Source organism: Hydra vulgaris, chromosome 01, assembly GCF_038396675.1.
Source record: "Hydra vulgaris chromosome 01, alternate assembly HydraT2T_AEP".
Taxonomy (NCBI): domain Eukaryota; kingdom Metazoa; phylum Cnidaria; class Hydrozoa; order Anthoathecata; family Hydridae; genus Hydra; species Hydra vulgaris.
This window is the reverse complement of record NC_088920.1, coordinates 62754402-62780504: the sequence shown is the minus strand read 5'-3', so window position 1 is coordinate 62780504 and position 26103 is coordinate 62754402. Positions and strand designations below refer to the sequence as shown.

Below are 26103 nucleotides of genomic sequence, written 5' to 3'. Positions count from 1 at the left end.
TTAGTTGTTTCATGCTCTGTTGTTATTTATTTGATGTAAGTTAAATGGGATTTAAAAACAGTTTATACGTAAGTAGTAAAACCAACGTTTGATAAATTTATTATTTTTAATGTAAAGTAAAACAAAGTTATGGTTTAACGTTATAAGCATACCCAGTGAAAAATAAAACCGCGTCCCACATGGGTTACGCGTGGGTTCCGTGTGGGATTGATGGGATTTACGTGGGACGGATTTTCCCATGTGGTATCCGTATGGAAATTTGTCACCTTAAACCCATGTGGGTAATCCCACATGGGTTACATGTGGGAACCATATGGTATTTACACACATGGGAAATCCCACGTGGGTTTCCTGTGGGATTTGTATGGGAATTAATTTAAAAGCTGGTAACTAAAAAAAAAACTAGAAAAAAAAATTTTTAAATCGACATTGCATTGCGTTACGTTTATATTGTGTGAAAATATTTTATATTAATAGAGAGAATGGCAAGCAAGTATGTAAGTACCACGAATAATGTTTATCTTTCTTTATAGAAAAAAGATTAAGATATGTTCAAATAGACGTATTATTAGGATAATATAATAGTTATTTGAATTTAGATTTTGAGTTAGTTATTTGCAAACAATTAACTGATGCAAGTTGAAATGTTGTCAAAAACCAATCTTGCATGCATGGGAGTTTCATGAGTTTCAAACCTGCATTTCTTTGTGGGACACTGCAGTGTCCCACAAAGAAATGCAGGTTTGAAACTCGAAGAATTCCCAATTTTCTTTATTAAAAAAAAAAAAAGTAGGATAGAGATGGGTTTCTGTAACTTTTTTTATGCTCCAAAACTTTTAACTTTAGATATAATAAGGTCCTTAAGACTTAAGGGACTTACGAACTACATTGAGGAACAAGTACAGAATATTTACAGAAACTTTTCAATTTTTAGTTTATAGTACCACAGTGTTATTGTTTATTATTATATTATGTTATATATTTATTGTTTATTGTTTATTGTTTACAATTTTATTTTCAATATATTTTGACAACACCCTTTACATTTTAAATGATGACAGCTTTACTTTTCTATTGATGTTAAATTTATTACGTTTCAATAACTCAGATTGAATCTTAACTGAATTATTGTAAGCTTTGAAGGGGTTTGTTGTATATCAAATCGTGTTGTAAATAAAGTAAAAATAATATATATATATATATATATATATATATATATATATATATATATATATATATATATATATATATATATATATAAATAAATATATATACATATATACATATGTATATATATATATATACAAATATATATATATATATATATATTTATATATATATTTATATATATACATATATATATATATATATATATATATATATATATATATATATATATATATATATATATACAAATATATATATATATATATATACAAATATATATATATATATATATACAAATATATATATATATACAAATATATATATATAATTCATTTTATAAAACAGAGACTGACAACTGATAATTAATGGATGTAAATACAAATTATAAAAATCATGTAAACTTCATTTATTATTTCTAAATACTATATTAATGTTAGTCGACAAAGTTAAAATCAATTTAGAGCATTGTTATTAGTTCTTTTGCGATTCGCACTTCCACTTCTGTCTCTCAAATTTATAAAATAGGTGGTCAAAGCTTGCTCAATAGGTAGGTTATCAGCATAACAATGCTTTTTTCTTACACTTTCTTAAGAGAAATATGGCAAATTGATTACTTATTTTACCTAAATCATAGGGTCATCTATGCATAATGATGTCAGATGATGACCCGTTTATTGAACACCTTCACCCTTTATCAAACTCAGTCAATTTTTTGCCATCTCCCATTGAAAATGATGTCAGTTTTTGTTATCATATTATGATGGTATACCTGAATTGTTAATATAATATAAAAAATGCATATACCATCAATTTTTTTCTGGTTCAATTATACATTTATTCTCAACAGTACTACAGTTTTAAGCAACAAAAGCAAGATGTTTTTAGACCACATTGTTGGTGTAAATACCTCTAAAACCTGCTCATAGCTAGCATATATTGTTTTACTTTTTTTTTAAATTAAATATGTTACTTTTTTTTTTAATTCAATTTTTTAATTGACATTATTTTGGTCTCAACTTCCCCTCCCCATTGTCAATTATTGTTAAACTCACACTGCCCCTCTATCTACTGGCATCATTTATGGATGATCCCATAGCCTAAATACTATATATATATATATATATATATATATATATATATATATATATATATATATATATATATATATATATATATATATTCTTTTTACTTTATTTACAACACCATTTGATATACAACAAACCCCTACAAAGCTTACAATAATTCAGTTAAAATTCAATCTGAGTTATTGAAACGTAATAAATTTAACATCAATAGAAAAGTAAAACTGTCATCATTTAAAATGTAAAGGGTGTTGTCAAAATATATTGAAAATAAAATTAAGTTACTAATAAAATCACGTTCAACAATGAAAAACATTCTTACTGTAGTAAGAATTAGTACTAGTTAACAAATCTGAACAAATAAATATAAAATAGTGAAAAAACAATGAACAAATAAGAACTTGAACTTGAACTAAATCTTGAATTTGAATTAATTGGTACTAATTTGTTCAAGCATAACCTTAAAAAATAAGTTTATATAATAAATATTATGTATAACTAGTTATACATATAGTTAACTATTAGGAGTTATATGTATAACTGCATGAATTTTAAAGCATTTTATTTAATTTATATATTACTTTAGATCGTATTACTTTGAATACTGGACCCAGAGACTTTATTCCCAATTACACTGTGGTACTCCAGATTAAAAATTGAAAAGTTTCTGTAAATATCCTGTTTTTGTTCCTCAATGTACTTCGTAAGTCCCTAAAGTTTTATGAACTTTATTATATATAAAGTTAAAAGTTTTGGAGCATAAAAAGTTACAGAAACCTCCATATCTCCCTCCTTTTTTTTTTTTTTTTTTCAATAAAGAAAATTTGACTTTCAAACCAGCATTTCTTTGTGGGACACTGCAGTGTCCCATGCATGCATGCATGCTTGGTTTTTGACAACATTTGAACTTGCATCAGTCAATTGTTTGCAGATAATATACTCAAGAACTATATTCAAATATCATATGAACATGTTAGAGAATGTTCATACGATATTTGAACATCACAAATTTAATAACACTGTTGTGATATGTTATATAAATAATACCATAATAGATTATGATATGAAAATAAGATAGGATATGAAGGCAATGATCAAAGAATAAATTTACTTATAGAAATTTAGATGTTTGTTTATTAGTTTCAGAATATTATATTATGTGTGACCACAGCCTTCTATAATAACGGGCCTTGACATCGCGCAACAAAGTTGTTAAATTGAAGGCCAATTCCTAAAACTGTGTTTACATTTTCATCTTTTAACATTAGACGAAAGTTTGTGTTCATGCTTTTTTAATAAATCTTTAAAATTTGATTGGTTTATAAATTAGATATTGCAACTTCAAGACGATAATGTTGTAAGGTTCAAGGCGTTACATTGTAAGATAATAGTATTGTCAAACTAACGGTAAGTTTTTTTAATAATTAAAATGCCTTTAAAATGCTGTGTATCTCTTTGCAAGTCGAACTATCTCAACTACAACAAAAATATCAATTTATACAACTACAATATCAATACTCAACTACAACAAAAATATCAATTTATAAATTCCCGAAGAATCTAGAGGAGAGAAAAAGATGTAGTAAAGCTATCCCAAGAACTGGTTTTATTGTTACAGACTATACAGCAGTATGTCAACTTCATTGGCCAAATGAAGCACCTTTTGAAAGCAAATATGGGAAGCAACGACCTTTAAACCCACCATCTGTTTTTAAAATTTTACGCCTAGTTGTTTAGCTACTCCAGCAAGTTAAGTTAGAAAAACTGTAACTTCAAGCGGTTTTCGAAGCATTTTACGAAATGAGTTAAATGATTTTCTATAAGAGGATGAACTTATATTTGACGATATTCAATCTTTGTTAAGTGATAATAACGATGTTATTGTTTTCCAGCTTAATAAAAAAAGTTTACACATGCAATCAAAAATGTACAAACTTGGTGTTCCATTATTTATTTTAGTAATTTTCAATGATTATTCATTTGTAATTAACCATAATGGCACAACTTGTAATATTTCATCTTTAGCTGTAAACAAATTAAAGTTAATAAAAACAAAATCAGCTTTATTTGAAGCAGTTAGATTTTTAAAAAATAAAGAAAGTTCGCTTCAGTTAAATATTCTATTCGAACACCTTAATGCTATGAGAAAAGTTAATGTTGGTGAAGTTTTATATACTCCAGATATTATATGTAGAGCATATGAGTATTTTGCTATGCGACGAAGTTTATATGATTGTTTGTGTATTGACTACAAGTTGTCAAGTATAAGGACTTTAACAAGATTGACTTCAAAAATAAGCTCAATGGAGGACCTAAGTTTTATAAATAGTATTTTTATGAATTTAAATCCATTGAAAAGAATTTCCATACTACTAATTAATGAGGTCTATGTCAAAGCTTCATTGCTTTACTAAAGAGGTGCTTTGTTTGGTCAAGCAGTAAACTACCCTGAAAAGTTAGCTAAAACAATTTTATCATTTATGATTAAATGTCTTTTGTTCCTCAATGTACTTTGGAGGTCCAGAATTTATATGTAGAGCTCAACCTGTTGCAAATTGTTCCTCTGAATTTCAGTTTTCTCAATGTCAACAAATTGTTCATACGATAAATAATATTAAAAATAGTAAGACATTGGTAATAATTACTGGTGGTAACCGTGTAAATCAAAGATTTTTTGGAATGTGTAAAACAGTTGATAGTAAACCATGGTTAACAAGATCAGGTATATATTTTTTTTATGATTATGTGCATCTCTTAAAATCTATACGAAACAATTGGTTGACAGAAAAGACTGACGAACTTCAATTTTTAAACAATAAAGAACTGGCTTTGGCTAAGTGGAGTAATTTATAAACTTTTCTAAATCACTCCACTTAGCCAAAGCCAGTTCTTTTAATCTAAAACTTTAATTTAAAAACTGAGTGCAATTGTCTTTTTAAACTCTCTAAACTTACTGCTAAATCAGTTTATCCAAAACCAATAGAGAGACAATCTGTAAAGTTTTGTTTGTCTGTTTTTTGTGAAGAAACAGTAGCTGCATTAAGAACGCAGTTACAACTGCTACGAGATATTGCTGAACTGTCAAATTTTATGAAACCTACAGGTAAGCGTGTAAAACAGCTTACGCTAGATACTAGCAATGCAATAGCGCATTCATGTTATGGCTTTATTGATCTCGTAGAAACTTTGTTGAGTAATGGAGCAAAGTATGTCTTATTAGGTTGGTTTTCAACAGATCCACTTGAAAAAGCTTTTTCTAAGCTTCGACAGGGATCTGGAGGTACTTACTTTATAAACGTTAAATCTGTAATTGAAAAAATTAATATTCAACATACTAAATGGATATTACAACTTGACATTCCTGTTGATGGTATTGATGGTCATACTTGTGACATATGTTTTAGAGATATTTCTACTGATGAAAAAGAACTTCTAGATAATATACATGATCTTGAAAGCTCAGTTAATAAATCTACATTAGTGGCTATAGTTTACATAGCTGGCTATGTGCAAAAAAGCGAAATAAAAATTTATGATGATTCTACCAATTATTATTATAAATATGGAAGTTATCTGTATAGCCTAAACAGAGGCGGACTTGAAATTCCTTCTGATACTCTTGTCTAATGGTCAATATTTTGCTTTTTTTTATATATATATAGAGATGGGTTCAAGGTGCTACTGACCCTTTATGCAGAACATTCTGTGTTACTCAGTTTCAGTTCATTGCTGCTAAATATAGATTTAAAATCACAAAAAAACTGCTAAAGAATTACTCACTAATTACCACTCCCAAAGTACTAAAGCTATCATAATTTATGTGAAAATTAGTTTTGTATTTTATTATGCAATTTACTTGTTATGTTTTTTATTTTCTCATTAGCCTATATGTCTCTCAATATGTTTGGATTTGTAAATATTTACCCTGTTGAGATATATTGATAAAACTTTTTTTTTGCTTGAATCGACTTTTGTTGGTGTTTTTTATTGTTGGTAATTTTTATTGTTGCCATTTTTAGCAAAAAAAATTAAAAATACAGTTATCTTTCTAATATATAGATATATACTTTGTTATAGTTCTGCTTGTTATTGATACTATTTAATATTACATAAATTTTCTTAATGAAATTTGAAATACGAAAATTATGATTATCTTTTAACAATTTTTTGGTTTTCTTTTTATATTTCCGTCTTTACTAGAGATTATTATTAGAAAGCATAGACTGCCATTACACCCTACCTAATATAAAAATATATCAATATAAGTAAAAGTGAAAGTTTAATCGGCCTTCAGTTTTTACGGCATTTTGCGCGATGTCAAGGCCTGTTATTATAGAAGGCCGTGTGTATGACGAAAAAGTAAAGATATTTTTGCATCCACTGGCTATTGCACCCAAGGTCTACATCATTGAAAAAGTAGGTTTTTACATTTGTTTTTTTTGTTTTTTTGTTTAACTACTTATCCTAATTGATCACTTTTTTTTCAGGATTCTCCTCATGGGTTCAAGCTCATTACGCATAATATGTGTTCAATTACCCATAATACGTTAGTCATTGTAAGTAATAAATTAGAAAATAATTATTTGTGAAATGTTGTAGTCATTAATGATTTCAACCTGGCTAATAATTAAAATTGCTCGACTAATAAGGTTCCTTTTTAAAATTGTTCTCTCTCTCTGTCTCTCTCTCTCATATATATATATATATATATGTATATATATATATATATATATATATATATATATATATATATATATATATATATATATATTTGTATTTATTTATTTTTTTTAGAAAATGTTTGAAGAAAGTTAGAAGATACTAAAAACTTGGTATTATGCAAGCCGAAGCGATTTAATTAATTCAATCGATAAAAAACGACGTGTTAAGCGCAAAAGAAAAAATAATATTTTTAATATTCATTTTGGATGTATTAATTAATAGCATTTATTTTGAAATAAATTCATTTTGCAACACGGTTTTTAATTTTATAAAATTTCGTCATAATAGTTTAAGGTAAATCGCACTGGTTATAGGTGGAAAACATCACATGTAAAAGATCAAAAATGCTACACATTTTGAATACCAAATGGGATAAAGTAGCAAATACCAGATTAAGTTAAACCTCTCTGAAAGCTTCGATGATTAATTTTAAATTACTATTTAAGTAATTTTTAAATTAAAAGAATTTTAAAAATTATCATAGAAGTATTCGGACTTTCATTTGTCTAGTATTGACTACTTTTATACCATTTGGATTAAAATATGTGGCATTTAAGATCTATAACATGTAGTATTTTCCACCTATATCCCATGTAGGATTTACCACATAAAACCCATGTGGGATTTACCATATGAAACCCACATGGGACAAAATAATAATCCCCATATGGGTTACATATGGTAAAAACCCACGCGTATCCCATATGGGATTTACCATATGGAATCCATGTGGGATTTACCATATGAAACCCACATGGGACAAAATAATAATCCCCACATGGGTTACATATGGAAAAAATCCACGCGTATCCCATGTGCACTTTTTCACTGGGGTAGAGCTTTTTTTGACTTTGATTTGTAGCATACTAATTTGTGAAAAAGTAGCTGTAAATAGGATTTGTATAATCATAATGTATAGCACAACATTTATAAATGTATAATTTAAGTGCCAAAGAAGATTGGGCCAAAGGCAGTACCTTGAGGACCGCCTCTGAGAATATTAACCAAATTAGAGCTGGTATTGTAAAATGCAACGCGCTGTTTTCTACCTATTAAAAAGAAATTGATCTATTATAGTAATTTGCAATTTATTTCCAACGACCTTATTTTTATAATAAGCTTGTTGTAAGGTACAGAATCAAAGACTGCGGCAAAATCGTTGTAAATTACATCAATAGACTTTTGCAATGAAAAAGTACTATCAAAAGTCTCTATTAGTTTCGCTTTGTTTATGGTGAAGAAAGTTATGCTGCTTTATGATTCAACATTTTGTTCTTTACGAGTTTCTTTGAAGTTTTGCACGCAGTAGAGGTTAGCGACTTAGATTGATAGTTTTCAGCAATCAATTTTTTTTTAATGAAATAAACTATATTGGCTAATTTCCAGAGAGTGGGTACTATTTCAGAATTAAAGTTTTCTATGAATTTTTAAACTCGGGAATTGCAACCGCGGAGCTGTTTTCTTGTCTGTGCAGAAATAGAATATCCCAATCGCTTGATGAAATAAAGTTTGATATTCAATTGTTGCCTTTGCTGTAACTGAACATTTGAAATTCACTTTTAGATAATTTTTTATGAAACTAAGATTTTCCAAGTCATACTAAACCGACACTTAGTTTTAACACCTAGGATATAATATAAGACAAGTTTAAAGTAAAATTATTGTTAAAGGTAAATAATAAGTCCAACATAATACTTTGGGAACCATAAGTAGTCTGGAAAGTAGGAGATATGATGTCTTGTTTAAAAAGTCTGAAATGGTATATATTCTAGAATTCGTACTCAGTAGAATTATTTGGGTTGAAAGATAATCATCATTGCACGACTTTACATTAGGAAGACTAAAACCACCAATCAGATATTAATTGCAACTCCTAAATAGACTAAGAGCTAATTTAGAGGATTCGTTTAATAAATTAGCATCGTTTGGTCTGTTTATTCACCCAATTAATAAACGTTTATTATTAATTTTTATTGATACTCAAACTTTTTCGAGAGGGTTTGTGTATTGTACTGTGTTTGATTAATTTAATTTTGATTAACTTTGATTAACTTCATGAGATTTAAAAACGTCATTAAATACGTCATTATATACGCCAATAATATAAATAATATTAATATTTTTACCCCAATAATGTCGATAACAAAAAAATTTAACAGTTGACTTGAACTTTAAAATAAGCATTTGACTTTAGAATAAAATCCACATTAAAATGAACAGTTGTTTGAAACTTTAGGGTAAATAGTTAACTGGAAATTTTAAACCAACAAATGGCTGCAAGTTTAAATTAACAGAGTTAACTTATTAACTTGCAGCGTGCCTAAAAATTTCTTTGAGTTTTTATTTCTAAAAAAAGTTTATCTAGGAAGTTCAAACCATGAAAAAAAAACAATTCACAACTTACATTTCACTTACTTTGTAAGTAAGTAAAATGTAAGTTGTATTATTTACTTTCTGAAAGAACAGTCTTTTCATGTTGATTTAACATAATTTTGAGATAGGTAGCATATTCAAATCCATATCTTGTTTGTGGGCACTTCTGGATGAAACATCAGGTAATACACTGATGTATGTGGGCAGTGTTTGTCGTGGAACATTGTGGAAATGATTTCTTTTCACGTATATCATGAAGGTCTTTCTATTATAAATAGTCAACATGCGGGTATACCAGTAGAGTAGAGATGGTCTCCCTGCCGCGTGAGAGCCATTTTTTTTTTCTTTTTTGTTTTTTATTTCTTCACAATAACTATTACAATAAAATAAATGAAAGAAAATGCATATAAATAAAAAATTACAAATTTTGTTGCATATAAAATAAGAACGCGGAGACTTGCAGAAGATCAGATGATCTTGTCATCAAGAACCGCTTACAATCGTTACGTGTTAAAATAATTTTATAATGTGTATAAAATAAATAAGACAGTCAAATAACGTTTATAAAACGAAAGTTAGAAGTACAAATTAACGTTTTATATAAGTACTTAAAATACAAGACTTGATAGGTATAAAATAAATTAACATGATACACAAAAATAAAATTAATAAAACAAAATTTAAATATACAAGTATATAGTCAAATAAATATTTTTTATGTAAGAATTCGTAAAAACATTATAGATAAATCAAAAGAACTAAATTTAAAAATATATAAGTATGTTTTCAATAGCGAGAATGATATTTTTTAATTTCCTTTTAAATGCGAAAAAGTTCCAGTCGTGAGAAAAACCAAAATGGTTCAAAATTATATTGTTTTATAAAAACGCCCCTCGAAAAGAAATACAAAACTTGCCTAAATTGGTTTTGATAACTGGTTGAAGAAGGAAATTATCATTTCTTAAATTATATTTATTTTTTACTTTTAAGGAATATAAATTGTGAAAAGAAACCGGAGCTGTACGAGTTTTACATTTAAACATAAAACACAGTACATTAAAAATATTTAGTTGAAATATGTTTAAAATATTCATTTCAATAAAAAGAGGCTTAGCATGTGAAAAACGGTCTTTAAAATTAATAAGACGTGCAGCATGTTTCTGTTGGCGATGAAGAGATTCTAATTTACTTTTATTAACTCTACCCCAAGCCGCATTCGTATAGTTTATGTGGCAATGAATGAATGAGTGGTATAGTTGAGTTAAAATATGTTTATTTAACATGCTTCTTGCTTTATATAATATGCCTATACTTTTCGAAATTTTGTAGGTAATGTTTTCGATATGTTTTTTCCATGTGAGATTTTCATCAATTGAAACTCCTAAAAAGTTTGTACATGTTGCTCTCTTAACTAGAACGCCATCAATAAAAAGAGGAGGAAGCTCGATTGGAAGTTGACATTTTTGAGAGTTAGAATGAAAAAGAGACCATTTTGTTTTTTCAATATTCAGAGAAAGTTTGTTTGATTTAAACCATTGAGAAACTTTCATTAATTCATTGTCCATACAAGAAAATAGTGTCGTTATGTCGCTATGAGATAAAAAAATTTGTGTCTGCAGCAAACATAACTGTCATCAAATTGGATGCTTCATAGAGGTCGTCTATGTAAATGAGAAAAAGAAGAGATCCTAGTACAGATCCTTGAGGAACTCCGCAAGAACAAAGCAAGCCATTGTGCTAATAGGAGCTGCTAAATAATCATTGATTTTTTAATTCCTTTTTTTGTTGAGCAGAAATAGGTTAGTGGCCATAGTGAAACTTTGGCGCAGGAAGAAGGGCATAATTTTTTACTACACTATTGGATGCTACCCATGCATGCAAACCTTGAATAAGTCACTGTATACTTTTTTTTCTTTTATAGCTGCCCCAAGAAGTCCTTACGGTCTTATCACAGATCACCGTGGATAAGCATTTAATTGGAAGTTCACTTTTCCTTCCTAACCGATGTCGCAAAACTTGCCCAGAGTTGGGGTTTAAACCACGGATCTTTTATTTCTGAGGCAAGTTCGCTACCACTGCGCCACAGCTGTTTAAATTATTAAAGCGCACTTGTTCTACAGTTGTTTTTTTGTGCTTTTTTACTCAAATATTTTGTTATGGTAAAATAACCTTGTTTTCGTTGCGTTGGTGTCCAGGAAGGAAAATTATAAAAATAAAATCTTATTTAATTAAAGTAGTACTTTAAAATAAACTTTTAATTTTTGTTTTCAAACGTTAATTTGGCTTCACAAGTTGTTAGTCGGTTATCAGTTGTCCCGGAATCTAGCGATTGATATTTATACTACCTTCCAGACCAGGGAGAGCTCTGAGAATTTCAGTATTTGTGTAAATTAGATAAACGTACATGTTAAAATTACTTTCAGAGTCAACCTTAGAACTCCACTTTTTTGAATCTTTTTTTTTTTAATTTTACTTCATCTTTCAGATTTTTTAAGAACTCTAGTAGCATTTTTATCAATCAAATTGTTGCAAGCACAAAACGATCTTTATTTAAGTCACGTGGATGATCCATAGTGCACAGCAACTATAAGGAATGTGGAAAAAGTTTGCTCATTTTTAGACCCCAAGGATGTGTGCTTTATAAGCCAAGACAATAAAGCTCGGATCCCGATTGAAATCACCACTGCTAACAAATAAGCTCCTATATTAATGGATAAGGAATATCAAGTTTCTCTTTCTGATAACGATTGGGTCATCGTCGCAAAGCACAAGATCATCCCGTCTCTCTATGGAGGCATTGAAATCAAACCAGACGGGCTTAAAAAATCTGACGCAGTTTCCTATTGTGGTCCCACTTATATTGTTGTTCGATCTGAAAAGCATTTATTGTCGACAGCGTATGCTCACAGATTGGGTTTTGAACAACTTTAGACTCTCCCAGAGTTCGATTCCATTACAAAAGACCCTTTGACCAAGTTGGTTAAGCTAGTGATTGTCTTTAGGGTTGATTTAGTGGGATTGCTTCTCCTTCATGATCATTATGGAACTCATCTAGACTCTTAAGGAATTCAAGTTCATTTTTAATATCAACTCTTTATCAAAATACAAGGTATATAGCAAGACTTAAGGTATTAATTATCTGCATTACGACTTATATTTAAGGTATGACAGTGGGTCTTCTATTGGAGAAAACAGAATTTTGTTTTTGCCGGATAGATCTGTGCCTCGATCTTTTCAGCTCTGATGATTGACCAGTTTTCAAAAGTGGTTGAGTATTTCAATCCACGGCAAGATGGAGCTCGATGCTTGCCATCTCTTATCGAAATATCAGAAATGGCTAGCCTTTCATGTGCGCACCCGCAAATATTTCACGCAAATTGTGAAATATGAGGATCCCGGGTGTTGTTCTTTAAAAAAGAGCTCTTATTTCCATGTTATTCCCGGTTAGTTTCTGCCTCCACCTATTCCAATCTGCTACTCAGAAGATGGCTTGAAAGCTGTAGTCATTTCAGACGTTACCAGCAAGAATCGTTGTCTTTTCGTATTATTTCTTATCGCCTCCAATATTCAGAGCACCATTCCTCGATCATTAAAATCACTCAAACTTCCTCGGGTATTTGTAGCTATGCTGCTGCTTTTTGTTTCTCTTATTCAGCGTGGTCAAACACTCTAACAGAATAAAAATTGGTTTATTTTTTATGTTTATTTATTAACAGCTATTCATGAAACTGTTGTCTGGAATAAGCTAATTTCAATTAGTCTATTCCAGACAACAGTTATTCCAGTTAGTCATTACCAGAAATAACTTTCATTTTGGTTTAGATCAGTTTTTAACAACAATCATGCTGAATAAAAGAGAACAAAATACAAAATACTTAGAATAAAAATACAAAAATACTTTGAATAAAATTGCAATATGCAGAACCTTTTCCAAATAAAGAACAGTCTTTTGAAACAAACTAAAAACTAAATTTTGATATTTTTTAATAACTGATGTAAGTAACAGTAAGATTAATTTAAAAAAAAATTAAAGTTAAAAAAGTAAAAATAAAAGAAATTAAAAAAAGAAATGATAATTTCATAACCAAAACAGCCGCTTAGTTTAATTTATTTAAAACAGCGAATTTAAGTTAGGGTAGGTTCAAAAAAAACACTTTTTAATTTAAAGTTATATGATTGATTGTGAAGAAAAGTGTACTTTATAATATCATAGCATCAAGTTTGTTTGTTTTTTAATAAATTTTTGTTACTTTTATTTTCAAAAATTAAAAGTAAAAAAAATTAAAAAATATTTAAACAACTAGATTTTATTCACATATTTAAAATTAGGTCCGTAGCAAGCTTTGCAAAAATACTGCGATAATCGGAGTCTGTTAACAATAAACCTTTAGAATGTTTACCTCCCTTCCATGCCATTAGCGTGAGAGTTAATAACATTTGTATATACATTTTTAAAGTATTTTAAACTAAATTTAAGTTTATTAACAAGTGTATTATTAATGTCATGCAATAATTTAAACAAGTGTATTATTAATGTCATGCAATAATTTTTTAATTTTCAAAAACTAAGGCAGTATAAATTTTGAACTAAAATTATACTGCCTTAAAAATATTATCTTTAATTAAGTTATAAGTTTGTATGACAATCAAATTCTGTTCCTTATTCAAAATTTCGGAGCATAAGTTAATTTAATCAAATAAAAGGTTCTTCCCGTCGAAAAAACTATTCGACTGCACCTGTTTATAAAGACGCGTTAGAAAAGTCTCGATTTCACACCAATCTCCAATATCATTCAAACCCAAATCCTTCTAATACTAATAAACGAAAAAGAAACATTATATGGTTTAATTCTCCTTTTAGTAAAAATGTGGTAAAAAAATTGGACACCTTTTCTTAAACTTAATTAACTTGCATTTTCCATTACATCATAAGCTCTACAAAATTTTCAACAGGAACACAATAAAAATTAGTTACAGCTGCATGCCAAATACTTCATCAATTGTTAATTCACGCAATCAACAAATTTTGCTCAACAAACTCACCGCTAATGATATAAATTGCAACTGCATTAAGAAAATCACATCCCCGTTAAATAACCAATGTCTATCAAAAAGCCACTTTAGCATCACCTAATCCCAGTCTTGCAGAAAAATCTTGCATTGGTATTAGTAAAAATGTATTCAAGCATAGGTTTGCGAACCACCTTAAACCATTTAATGCAACCATGTATAGGAATAGTACAGAACTTTCCAAAGAAACCTGGAAACATAAAGACGCAGGTAACATGCTTATAATTAAGTGGAACATAATTAAAAGATGCCAATCTTATAACCCATCTACAAAAAAGTGTAACCTTTGCATCAATGAAAAATATTTTATTATAACTTTTGATAGTCGATTACTACTTAACAAAAAAGTGAATTGGTTTCTGCTTGTAGGCATAGGAACAAATTTTTACTATCTAACTTTGATTCCGACGATTGGCAAATATTTGAGCAGCCGTGGCGCAGCGGTAGCGCACTTGCCCCAGAAACAAAGGATCCGTGGTTCAAACTCCAACTCTGGGCAAGTTTTGCGACATCGGCTAGGAAGGAGGCGTGAACTTCCAATTAAATGCTCATCCGCGGTGCTCTGTGATAAGACCGTAAGGACTTCTTGGGGCACTTAAAAATAAAAAATAAAAAATAAATAAACAAAATTATCGGATCACCTATACTTGACGCCAGATCCTGTTGCAACGCTAAACTTGTATTTTTTATAACAGTTTTTATTTTATATTGGAATAATATGACTGATAATTGCTAAATGGAATGAAACTTTAAGTTCCACTATAAAGTTGTATTTTTTTATTTAAATTATATATATATATATATATATATATATATATATATATATATATATATATATATATATATATATATATATATATATATATATATATATATATAAGTATATACATGTTTCGACTACATCATAACCATCCTTGGTTAAAATATATTAAATACTTAATTTTTACACGGCTCATTTGTTTATTAACAGTGGGTTTTTTCCACTCTATGTACATGCTTTCTCTGAGCTTTAATATAAATTTATTGGAGGTCGAATCCAAAATTAAATTTCGATTCAAAACTTTAAGTAAATATAGCACTATCCTGGTGCTATATTTACTTAAATCTCTTCAAAATTGACTGTAAATATAAACAAAAAAATGATTTTTAGAATTGTTTATGACACAATGGAGTATAATTCTACATATTTAGTTCCCCTCACAAGTGCTGTATCACGTTACCAATCCGTTGAAAATGTTAGACTTCCTTACTATAGGCATGGATACCTAAAAACGTTATAAGATCCAAAAAAAAGTAGTCAATAATTTTGTCTTAAGGCACCTTAAATAATAAAGTAATAATTTTTAAATAAAAAATACAGTAGTAACGTCAATTTTTACGATGCTTTAACCTTATGTTTTGTATATAGTTATAGGCAACTTTGTATAAAGAAGCAGACATATATATTTGTGCTTGTCGGAACATAATATATAATAGTCAGGAATTTAAACATTGAATATAAATATTATTATTCATAACAGTTACACATTTTATATTTACAAAAGCTTCAAATAATGAAAACTTGAAACGTCTCCAAAGACATACATAATTTCTCTTTCATAAACCAAAGTTTTGAAAAAAAAACGTTACTCAAAATCTTCTTTAAATTATACTCCTTTATCTAAAAAAAAATTTAAATGATAAAACCTGATTTTTAATTCATTTAATTCATAAAATAACTATTATTTATTTTACTGTTGCATTGACAGGTAGGACATCCTCTTCAATCAAGAACATTTCCATTGTCACAGAAAATCATACACACTGGCCCACATTTTGGTGGTCCTTAAAGAGAAATAAATTTGCGTTATTTTTATAACCTATTTGATAGATAAGAGAAAAAAAGATTCTTACTATTACAGCGACAAGTCGGACATCCATTTTCGTCAAGTACATGTCTATAAGGGCAAAATATATCGCAAACTGGTCCGCATTTCGGTGGATCTTGAAATAAAATTTGTATATATATATACATGTGTGTGAGTTTGTGTGCGTGTGTGTATATATATATGTGTTTGTATGTATATATATATATATATGCATGTGTGTGCGTGTGTGTATATATGTATCTGTGTGTGTATATATGTGTGTGTATACAAATATATATATATACATATATATGTGTATATATATATACATATATATACATATATATATATATATACATATATATATATATATATATATATATATATATATATATATATATATATATATTTATATATATATATATACATATATATATATATATATATATATATATATATATATATATATATATATATATATATATATTTATATATATATATATATATATATATATATATATATATATATATATATATGTATATATATATATATATATATATATATATATATATATATATACATATACATATATATATATATATATATATATATATATATATATACATATACATATATATATATATATATAAAATAAAAATTCTTAACTTTACAACGACAAGTTGGACATCCATTCTCATCAAGAACATTTCCATATTTGCAAAATATTTTGCACACTGGTCCGCATTTTGGTCGACCTTAATAAAAGATTGTTATTTATAATTGTGTTTAAATAATTTTTACAAATTAAACAAATAATAAATGGTTCATACATATTCCCATCAAGTCAGTACTTTTATTCTTGACACATGTTAATTCGTTGCCGCACTTTTTAGTATTCAACAATATCCCTCCACATTCTTCACCAGCACTCTGAGCGCATACGTCACAACAACCACTAAAGTCTTTGACTGTTCCAGCTAATAATAGAAAATGTGATTAATAGATAAGTTTTACAGAATTTTTTAAGTAACAAATTTCACAAAATAAGCATAATTGTATTGGATTATAAAATTTAAAATCTAATTTTAGATAATAATGTGTGTAATGCGCTAAATGAGAAGGATTATTGATTTTTATTGCAATTTATTAATCTTCTACACACGTTGTAAAATCATTTTAAAAATCTAATTCAAATGATCATCATCAAACTATAAACTTTATCTTTGTCGATTTTGATATATCATCAACCCAAAGATTTGGTCTTAGCTATGGAGTTTGTCTTTACTACTATTATGTTAAAACGTAGCAAAAGAAAACTATATTAAAACTAACTTTTTTTAAAAATAACAAAAAAAATAACCAAGGAAAATAACCAATGCAACCAATAAACAAGGTAACCGGGTATATAAAAAGAACTTTTTGTTTACAACTCAAAAATAACGTAGTGCTAATCTTTCTATCCGAACTAAGTTTTTGTCACCTTTTTTACAAGTTGAGAAAAAATCCACCTAAAGTTTCTTATCAGTGCAATTTTTTATGGCGTCTGTCTTTTGCGTCTAGTCCTTGAATTAAACAAAAGCAATCACAACAGTCGTTTAATTAAAGTAGCTTAACCCACTTATTGGAGATTTAAAATAAAATTTCACATGTACATCTTTCTACAGGTGATAAAACTTACGTTTTAATCTTCTTGAGATAAAAAGCCAAGAGTTTGGATTATTCAAGAGATAATAAAGTTTACCTTTGCATCCTACTGGCACTTTGCATTTAACTACATCACAATTAATGCAAGTAAGTGCAGTTGAAGAGTAGCAAATTGAGAAAAACAGACATAAAGCAAAATTTAGTGGAGTTATTTTGTATTATTTCAGTTGTGTTTTTTTTGAGTATTTTTCTGTAAAAATAATGAATAAACTTTAGTTAAGAATAAAAGCATATTTATAAAAACAAAGTAAAAAAAATGTTGCAATTTAATTTTGCATTAAATTTTCACATTTACTAAAGACCAGTTTATTTACTTTAAAATGCATACATTCAATTAACCGATAAATCTGTAATGAATTTTTAATAAACCTTTTATACTTGATATGGTAAAAATGGCAAAAATTTAAAAAAATCTATTTATATAAAATAAAACAACGAATGTTGATGAACTTTCATTGACGCAAATTAAAAATAATTAAAACTATTTGAAAACAATTAGCAATAACGTAAATCTAATAAATAAGTCATTTTATATATGAAGGTTTGGGGGTGTTTTGTTGAGAGTTCCATTCGCTGCAAAATTACTTTTACTAAGCGTCCTCATTCAATAAAAGTACAAATATGGCCAGAGGCGTAGAAAGAATTTTTTGGTGTTCCAGATAGGTAACTTCCAGACATGGAGCAAACTCCAAACATTTATATGTTTATACTTATGTCAAATAATGAGTGTTTGCAAAAAATTGCGATGATTGGAGGCTGGGAACAAAAAAGCCCCAAAATTTTCGCCCTTCTGCCCCAAACGTGAGAGCATTAAGTTGATGAAGTATTATTTGTACTATTCTTAACTAGACTTATATTCATTGATAAATTTTAGATTTCATTTAAAAATATTTTAGCGTTCAAAAATTATGACCATATAAAGTTTAAACCCCCCTCAATTTGAGGGGGTTGCACATTTTATATAGTAATAATTTTTAAACGCTAATAGATAATACTATGAAACTTAAAATTTATCGATGAATATAAGCCTAGTTAAGAATAGTACAAAAAATACTTCATCAACTTGTTGCTCTCACGTTTGGGGCAGGGGGGGGGGCGAAAATTTTGGGGCTTTTTTGTTCCCAGCCTCCAATCATCGCAATTTTTTGCAAACCCTCATTATTTGACATAAGTATAAACATATAAATGTTTGGAGTTTCCTCCATGTCTGGAAGTTACCTATCTCGAACACCAAAAAATTCTTTCTACGCCTCTGAATATGGCCAAATCTGAAATTCGTAATAAAACAATAAAAAATGTTTGCGCGATCCATATTTAAAGGATTTTGCAATTTGCTTGTGAAACAAAAACATCTTTATAAGTAAAGTTCAAGTTATGTAACTATAATGAGTAATAATAAATACTGCAAAAGGGGTTACAATAAAATCAATATAAAAGGTTTTAGGAGAGTATTTTGGAGTACTTTGTTCCTTAAAATACTTGTTTTATAAACCATATTAGTTTATAGACCAGCAATTTTATTTACCAGGTGTGTTCCTCCTCAACATCGCTTATGGTTTTTCCATTAACGGATGTTACAAGGAACAACATTTATTTACCAAAACATTTTTAAGAAGGTATTGATCTTAAATACAAAAACAGAATTAAAAATTGGCATGGTTATTTTAAATCTAAATTTAGGGGAGAGTGGGGTAGTGGCGAGCGCGGGGTAACTCCGAACATGGTCAAAACAGCATTGTAGAAAAATAAGTTCGACAATTTCTTTTTACCTGCTGAGAAGGGAACCTATGCTCAGTTCCAGACGTGCAGTAGTGTAATGAAGCTGCGGATGTTGTTTACTATAATTTGATTTCAACTTTTTCTGATAATTTTATGCAACTCTTTTCTTGAGTAACACTCTGTTAAAGCTTCTGTGGAAATAATACCACTCCTTTATTGCTGTTGTTGTTGCATAATATAATTTTTAGACTTAGTTATTTCAATTAGCATTTTATTCGTTATTACACAACAGTGTTTGTGATTACCCCCCAATGTGTTTGGAATTACCCCACGTAGGTAGGGTAATTCCGAACACCAATGGTTTTATTTTTGCTATAAATTTTTATTTTATAATGAGATTTTTAAAAATTGCATTTGAGGGTTTGTGACTGAATAGTTAAGCTAATTGATAAGCAATAAATATGATCAATTTAGTATAACTGGTGTCTTTAATTCGCATTCCCGCTTAGGTGTTCGCCATTACCCCACTCCCTATACAGTTAATTTTATACTGCTTTTGATTATAATCAAACCTATTGTCGGCTTGCTAATATAAATAAAATATCGAAAGTGTAATTATGAAAAGTTTATTTAAACTAAGCATTTGCGCCTTCTCGTATCCTCTCGGAAGTTCGGTTTTTACACGGTACAAAACCATAACTTTTGTTTCGTGCCGTTTTTACGAAACAAAAAGATATCAATTTGTATCGTATTTTTCGAAACAAGAAAATTTTGTTTCGCTTTGTATTGTTATTTACAAAACAAAATAAACTTGTTTTGTTTCGTAATGGTTTTTACCGAACAATTCATAATTATACACCCCAAACAGGTATTTCACGATTCCCACGCCCCCGAGCAATACATGAACTTTAACATTTAAGCAGAATAAATGCGCGTTTAATACTTACACTAACTTAAAGTTTCGTAAACGAAAGTTTAACTTAAAAGTATATCAACAAAGCAATGCAATAGCATCATTTTCATAAGGTTTAACGCTTCTAAGAAAATTTGCAAACGCATACGACGTTATAATTTAATAATGAACGATAACAAAGAATTTGTCAACTGTAGGTAAATTTTACTTTAATAATTTGTTAACTTTAAGTTCATCTAGACATAAATTATATATTTACATCTATATAAACTCGCATCAAGAGTTTGCAATCTTTCTTTGAATGAAATATTTCAAATTATGTTATATAAAGGAGAACACCTACTAAATACGAGATTATGTTAACTTTCAATATTCCCCAACTAATTAATTTATTGTTTAAAAAATTGATTTCTCCGTAAAATATCCTACTTTTTTAATAACTTTCAAAATTATTTTCCGAAAGTTATTTAAAAAGTTATTATAAAAACTGGCATTTTGTTTCGTACCGGTTTTTACAAAACAAGAAATTATTGTTTCGATTAGAACCGTATTTTTCACAAAACAAAAAAATTTTGTTTTGTTTAGTACCGGTTTTTTTTGCGAAATTGTATAAAGCTAAGTTTGTCTTCTTTTTACTTAAAATTTATAACACCTTCATTTTGGAGGAGGGGAGGGCGGAAGGGTTGGAGAGGAAGGAGGCAAACGTTCGTGGGCCTTTTTGTTCCTAGACCTCCACCTTCCTAATTTTTTGTAAGGCCTCCTCTTTTGGCATTGGTATGAACATTCTTAAGTTTAGAGTTTGCAAAATATGCGAAATTTCACACATTTTGCAAACTCCAAACTTAAGTATGTTCACACCAATGCCAAAAAGGTAGACCTTGCAAAATATTTTTGATGTTTCAGATAGAACACTTTAAAGTGTCCTATCTGAAACATCAAAAAAAAAAGCGCCCGCGACCAAGGGTACACTCTTCATCAAACGCTTTATATTAAATATAAAGCGTTTCACCATACGATGAGCATGGTGAGTAACTGCATGATTGGTGGAATGGCCACTTGAACTTTTCCTAAAAATTTAAGTAGCCTTTCTACCGATCCTAAACTCTTATTGGATTTTATTTTTATTAATTTAGCTGTGTTTAATTTTTCTTATCACCGAAATACTTACATAACAATAGTGAAACACATAATAACAATAATGAAAATAATGATTATAATAATGATAATAATAACAACAATAATAATAAGTGTAACTCTTTGTATGTGCAGTACATATTTTCAAATCTGCGGGCTTCATGTAACGAGCATTTTTTTATCAAGTTATCTTCATTTGAATAACATTGACTTTTAAGTAAATTAAAAGTTATAAAAGTTAATATTACTAAGTAATACAATGAGTAATGATGTTTTAACGTCATTTCCTAAGAAAATATAAGTATTAATTAATTTGCGACATTTTAAAATATTGTCTTCTTAAAAAAAAAATTTTTTTCTTGATAATTACCATATGGGTTACTTATTGCGTCAATCAGCAATAAATAAGTATTGAACTTTATTTAATAATATCATTGAATTCAAATTTGTATGTGTTAGATTAGACATAAGCTAATATTTACTAAATATAAAAAATTACTAAAAAAGTCTGCGAACTAATCCATCATTTTTAGTTATATAACTAAATTTTAAAAGTACTGTATTAATGCAAAAAATGTCTATAGCAGTGTTTATTAAATATCATTAAATTTAAATAAAACGTTTTGAAAAAAGAATAAAATACAATTTTTTTCTTAATAATGAGTTTTTTTTTAAAATAAGTAATTATTTAAAATCTAAATCGCAAAAAAATGAACAAACTTTAACATAATGCTTAGGAAAAAAAAAGAAAAAAAAATCAAAATATTCATCGAGTAAAAAGAAAAAAAATATCAAAATGTACATTAATAATGTGATAAAAAATGTACATTAATAATATGATAAAAAATGTACATTAATAATGTGATAAAAAATGTACATTAATAATATGATAAAAAATGTACATTAATAATGTGATAAAAAATTGTACATAATTTTTCAATGTTATACAGATAATTTTAAAATCTTCAATGCAGGTTCTTTATTGGACCTGGGTGAAAAAAGCAAACAATAATTTTTAAGAAATATGTTTGATAATACTATACCATGTTTTTTTAAGATATTAAAGTTATAAATATCAGATATTATCATATTGTATTATATTATAATATATTACACAATGACTTTCTGCACATTTTGATTTTCTCAATTTCAAAAATGATGAAACAAAAAAATACCTACTGCACACAGTAGTCGAGAGGTATATTCAATCCACCGCGGTCCATAGTTTTTGTATAGTCTTTATATAACTGAAACTAAATTGCAGTATCATTAAACGAATCGTTTTCACTAACATCATCTTTTCTTGTAGCATAACCTACAATATAATACATTTGTACTGTATAAATACATTTTGTACTCAGCGACAAAGATGATTCTAGTTCAGGTAATTGATTAATGATGTCACAAGATTCTTCATTCATAAAATAGCCACATTTTTGAAAAGAATGCTCGATATGAATAGCATAATCTGTAACATCAACTTTTAATTCCAATTACAGTTTAGCTTTTCTCAATGTTTAACTTTTCAACAACATTTTGAACTGTAATAAAGTATGTTACAAATATGAATCTTGCCTAAACTTACTGAATGCTTTTTCAATGTAATCTGTTGAAAACTCTCCAAACGTAACATAATCAAAATTGTTTTTTAGCAAGTATTTACACATCTCTACGATTCCATAACATGTATGCCAATTTGAAGTACCTGTATCTTCAGTTAAAGATTTCATTCAATAACCTTGTTCACAACTTATTTTAAACGCCATCTCTCCAAAATCAAGTAAGTACCGCAAATTTATGTCTAATTCTTCAGAAATAACTCTCTTACGAGAATCTAAAAATCGCATATCACATCACATCACATCACATATCATCATAATATTCTTTTACGCTTACAGTTTTCCAACATTTAGTAACTTTTTCTAAAAAACAAATGGTTTCATTTATATTGCAACGGTGGATAACTTTTGAATAGGTTTTAAGGGCAGCTATAGTTTCATCGCAAAATATTCTTAAACTATGTGATACTTCTTGTCTTTTAATGGGTTTTGGATTTATAGCTACAAAATTTAGTCTTGATAACTTATTTAGCTAATCTTTTTCAAAATCAAAGATACATTTAAGGTCACTCCACTTAGCAGTCAAATTTTTTGCTCAAGCAAAAAAGAACCATCCTAATGACAGACTGGTATCATTTTGGATAAAAAAGATGGCCCACCTTTTAAAAATTTAACCATAATACCCAAAGCACTATTTGCTAACAAATCTGGATTATTTTCCGCTTTTCCAAAAAGATAACCACCATGATAAAGAAGAGACTTTACATAAACTTCATCCATCAAAAGTTTACAATTTCTATGATTTTTCTCTAAATTTGAAAAAATAGTACTGATAAAGTCAATATCTAAAACTTTCTTTGTCATAGATGTAATTTTTGTTAATGTTTGTACACTTGACAGTTTAAAATCTTTTCGTACCTGATTGTATAAGTTTCGAGAAGTCTAAAAAATGACAATACAATTTGATTATAATTTCTACAGGATATATTGTTTTACCTATTTCCGATGCATTCATTGATGTAATAAGATCTTGTAATACCAACTTTTGATGATCAATTTCAACGTTGTTCAGGAAGCGTATTGTTTCTTCAACTCTTGAGCAGCGATCAAGGTATGTAATACAATTTTTCGATAGTGAAGAAATATAACAATGAACACCAACATGGAAACTTTCAAATTTAAAATTGGTTGAGATATGAGCAGCAAACATAGGTATATTGCAACAACTTATCACACTTTTCAGTTCTGATAGAAGACAACACTTTAGCAGTGGACCTACGTTTTAAAGGTTGAGTTAGAACCACACTAGGTGAATGTTTGAAAAAATTGAAGGAGGTTCAACCGGTCTAACTTTCCCATTGACAATAGTTTTTAAAAAATTTTCTGGAAAATGTCTTTTACAGTCAACAGTCTATGATTTATTTGAAAAATTACTTTCTATTCATTGGAGAGAAGCGTAAAAACTCGTACATTATTTTTAGTGTCTTTCTGTACATTTAGGAACACAGCACTTTTTAACCTTTTATTGTAGCAATCAACTACTCACAAATTGAACTTTTAAAAAACTAAAATATATCATTCCGTAAGATTGTCCGCCCCCAGTCAAAAATACGGATTCGCAAAGGGAAGGCTTGTAGAAAGTATTGCCATGCTTACAATCAAAAAAATGAGTAAGGCTGAAACTTATTGGTTTTATATTTAAGTCTGATAATCAAAAAATTATTTCGTTGATAAAAAGTTAAAAATGCAAAAAATAAACAGCCTAATATTTAAATTGTGCTCTATTTTGACTAAAACTTTATAATAAAAATTTTTTTACAACTTTATTTTTACTTATCGAAAATATTTTGAGCTAAGATATATATATATATATATATATATATATATATATATATTTAGGTGCCCCAAGAAGTCCTTACGTTCTTATCACAGAGCACCGCGGATGAGCATTTAATTGGGAGTTTACGCTTCCTTCCTAACCGATGTCGCAAAACTTGCCCAGTGGTGGGCTTTGAACCACAGGTCCTTTGTTTCTGAGGTAAGTGCGCTACCACTGCGCCACGGCTGCTCTAAGATGATAGCCGTATTATAACCAGAAGCAATTTTAGGCGTGTGAGTGGAGGTTAGGGAGGGGGGAAAGGGAAGGGGGTGGAAAACTCCCCAAAGAATGTGAGATTTAAGTTATAGTTAGTTTTTTGACGAACTTTGTCAATACTTGACACAATCAGTCGGGTAAATTTTAGTTTTGAGGACCTTTTTTTTTTTTCTTTCAAGGATCCAGGATCCTGTCGGTATTTAGAAACATTTAGTCGGTACGAATTTAGAAAAAATGGTTTGTACAAAATGAACTCAAATAACTTATTGAAATAAGGAACAGCTTTATGTGCCAAAATGCTTTAAATTTTTGGAAAATTTTGTTTGTTTTTAGGTTTCAGACATTAAAGATTTTTTAATACATTTAGCAACAAATTTTCTCTGCATTTAAACATAAAGCATAATGCATTAAAGACATTTAGTTGATATACATTTAAAACATTCATTTATTTAAAAAGTTGTTTCGTGTAAGAAAAACGATTTTTGAAAACTATTGCGCGAGCTGCGTGTTTCTGATAAACTTAAAGAGATTTTAGCTTTTTACTAGGAGCACTTTCCATATAATACTTGCGTAGTATATATTATTTGAAAACTAGATGTTTATGCTTTTAACTTGGTTACATATTTTTACATATTACCACATATTTTTACCTATTACAAGGTTTTTTAATTACTTTTAGTTATGAAAACATTTGGTTATATTTTATTCAATACTTGT

The 26103-nt window shown here is 28.3% G+C and overlaps 1 protein-coding gene, 1 long non-coding RNA gene and 1 other non-coding gene across 3 annotated transcripts; 1 reads left to right on the top strand and 2 right to left on the bottom strand.

Moving 5' to 3' along the window:
* The first annotated feature begins 5152 nt into the window (after positions 1-5152).
* Positions 5153-7225, top strand: LOC136075506 (uncharacterized). Its single transcript, XM_065788884.1, has 3 exons — positions 5153-6665; positions 6737-6805; positions 7044-7225. The coding sequence occupies exon 1, from the start codon at positions 5340-5342 to the stop codon at positions 5874-5876; it is 537 nt and encodes a 178-aa protein (XP_065644956.1). The 5' UTR covers positions 5153-5339; the 3' UTR covers positions 5877-6665; positions 6737-6805; positions 7044-7225.
* Positions 7226-15947: 8722 nt separating this feature from the next.
* On the bottom strand, positions 15948-16543 carry LOC136074923 (uncharacterized). The gene is made up of 3 exons (XR_010635563.1): positions 16308-16543; positions 16149-16238; positions 15948-16074 (listed from the first exon to the last, which is right to left on the bottom strand). It is a non-coding gene; the product is annotated as an uncharacterized LOC136074923 (long non-coding RNA).
* Positions 16544-16917: 374 nt separating this feature from the next.
* LOC100204502 (BPTI/Kunitz domain-containing protein 4) lies at positions 16918-18137 on the bottom strand. The gene is made up of 3 exons (XR_010635562.1): positions 18004-18137; positions 17093-17239; positions 16918-17017 (listed from the first exon to the last, which is right to left on the bottom strand). It is a non-coding gene; the product is annotated as a BPTI/Kunitz domain-containing protein 4 (transcript).
* Between the last annotated feature and the right edge of the window lie 7966 nt (positions 18138-26103).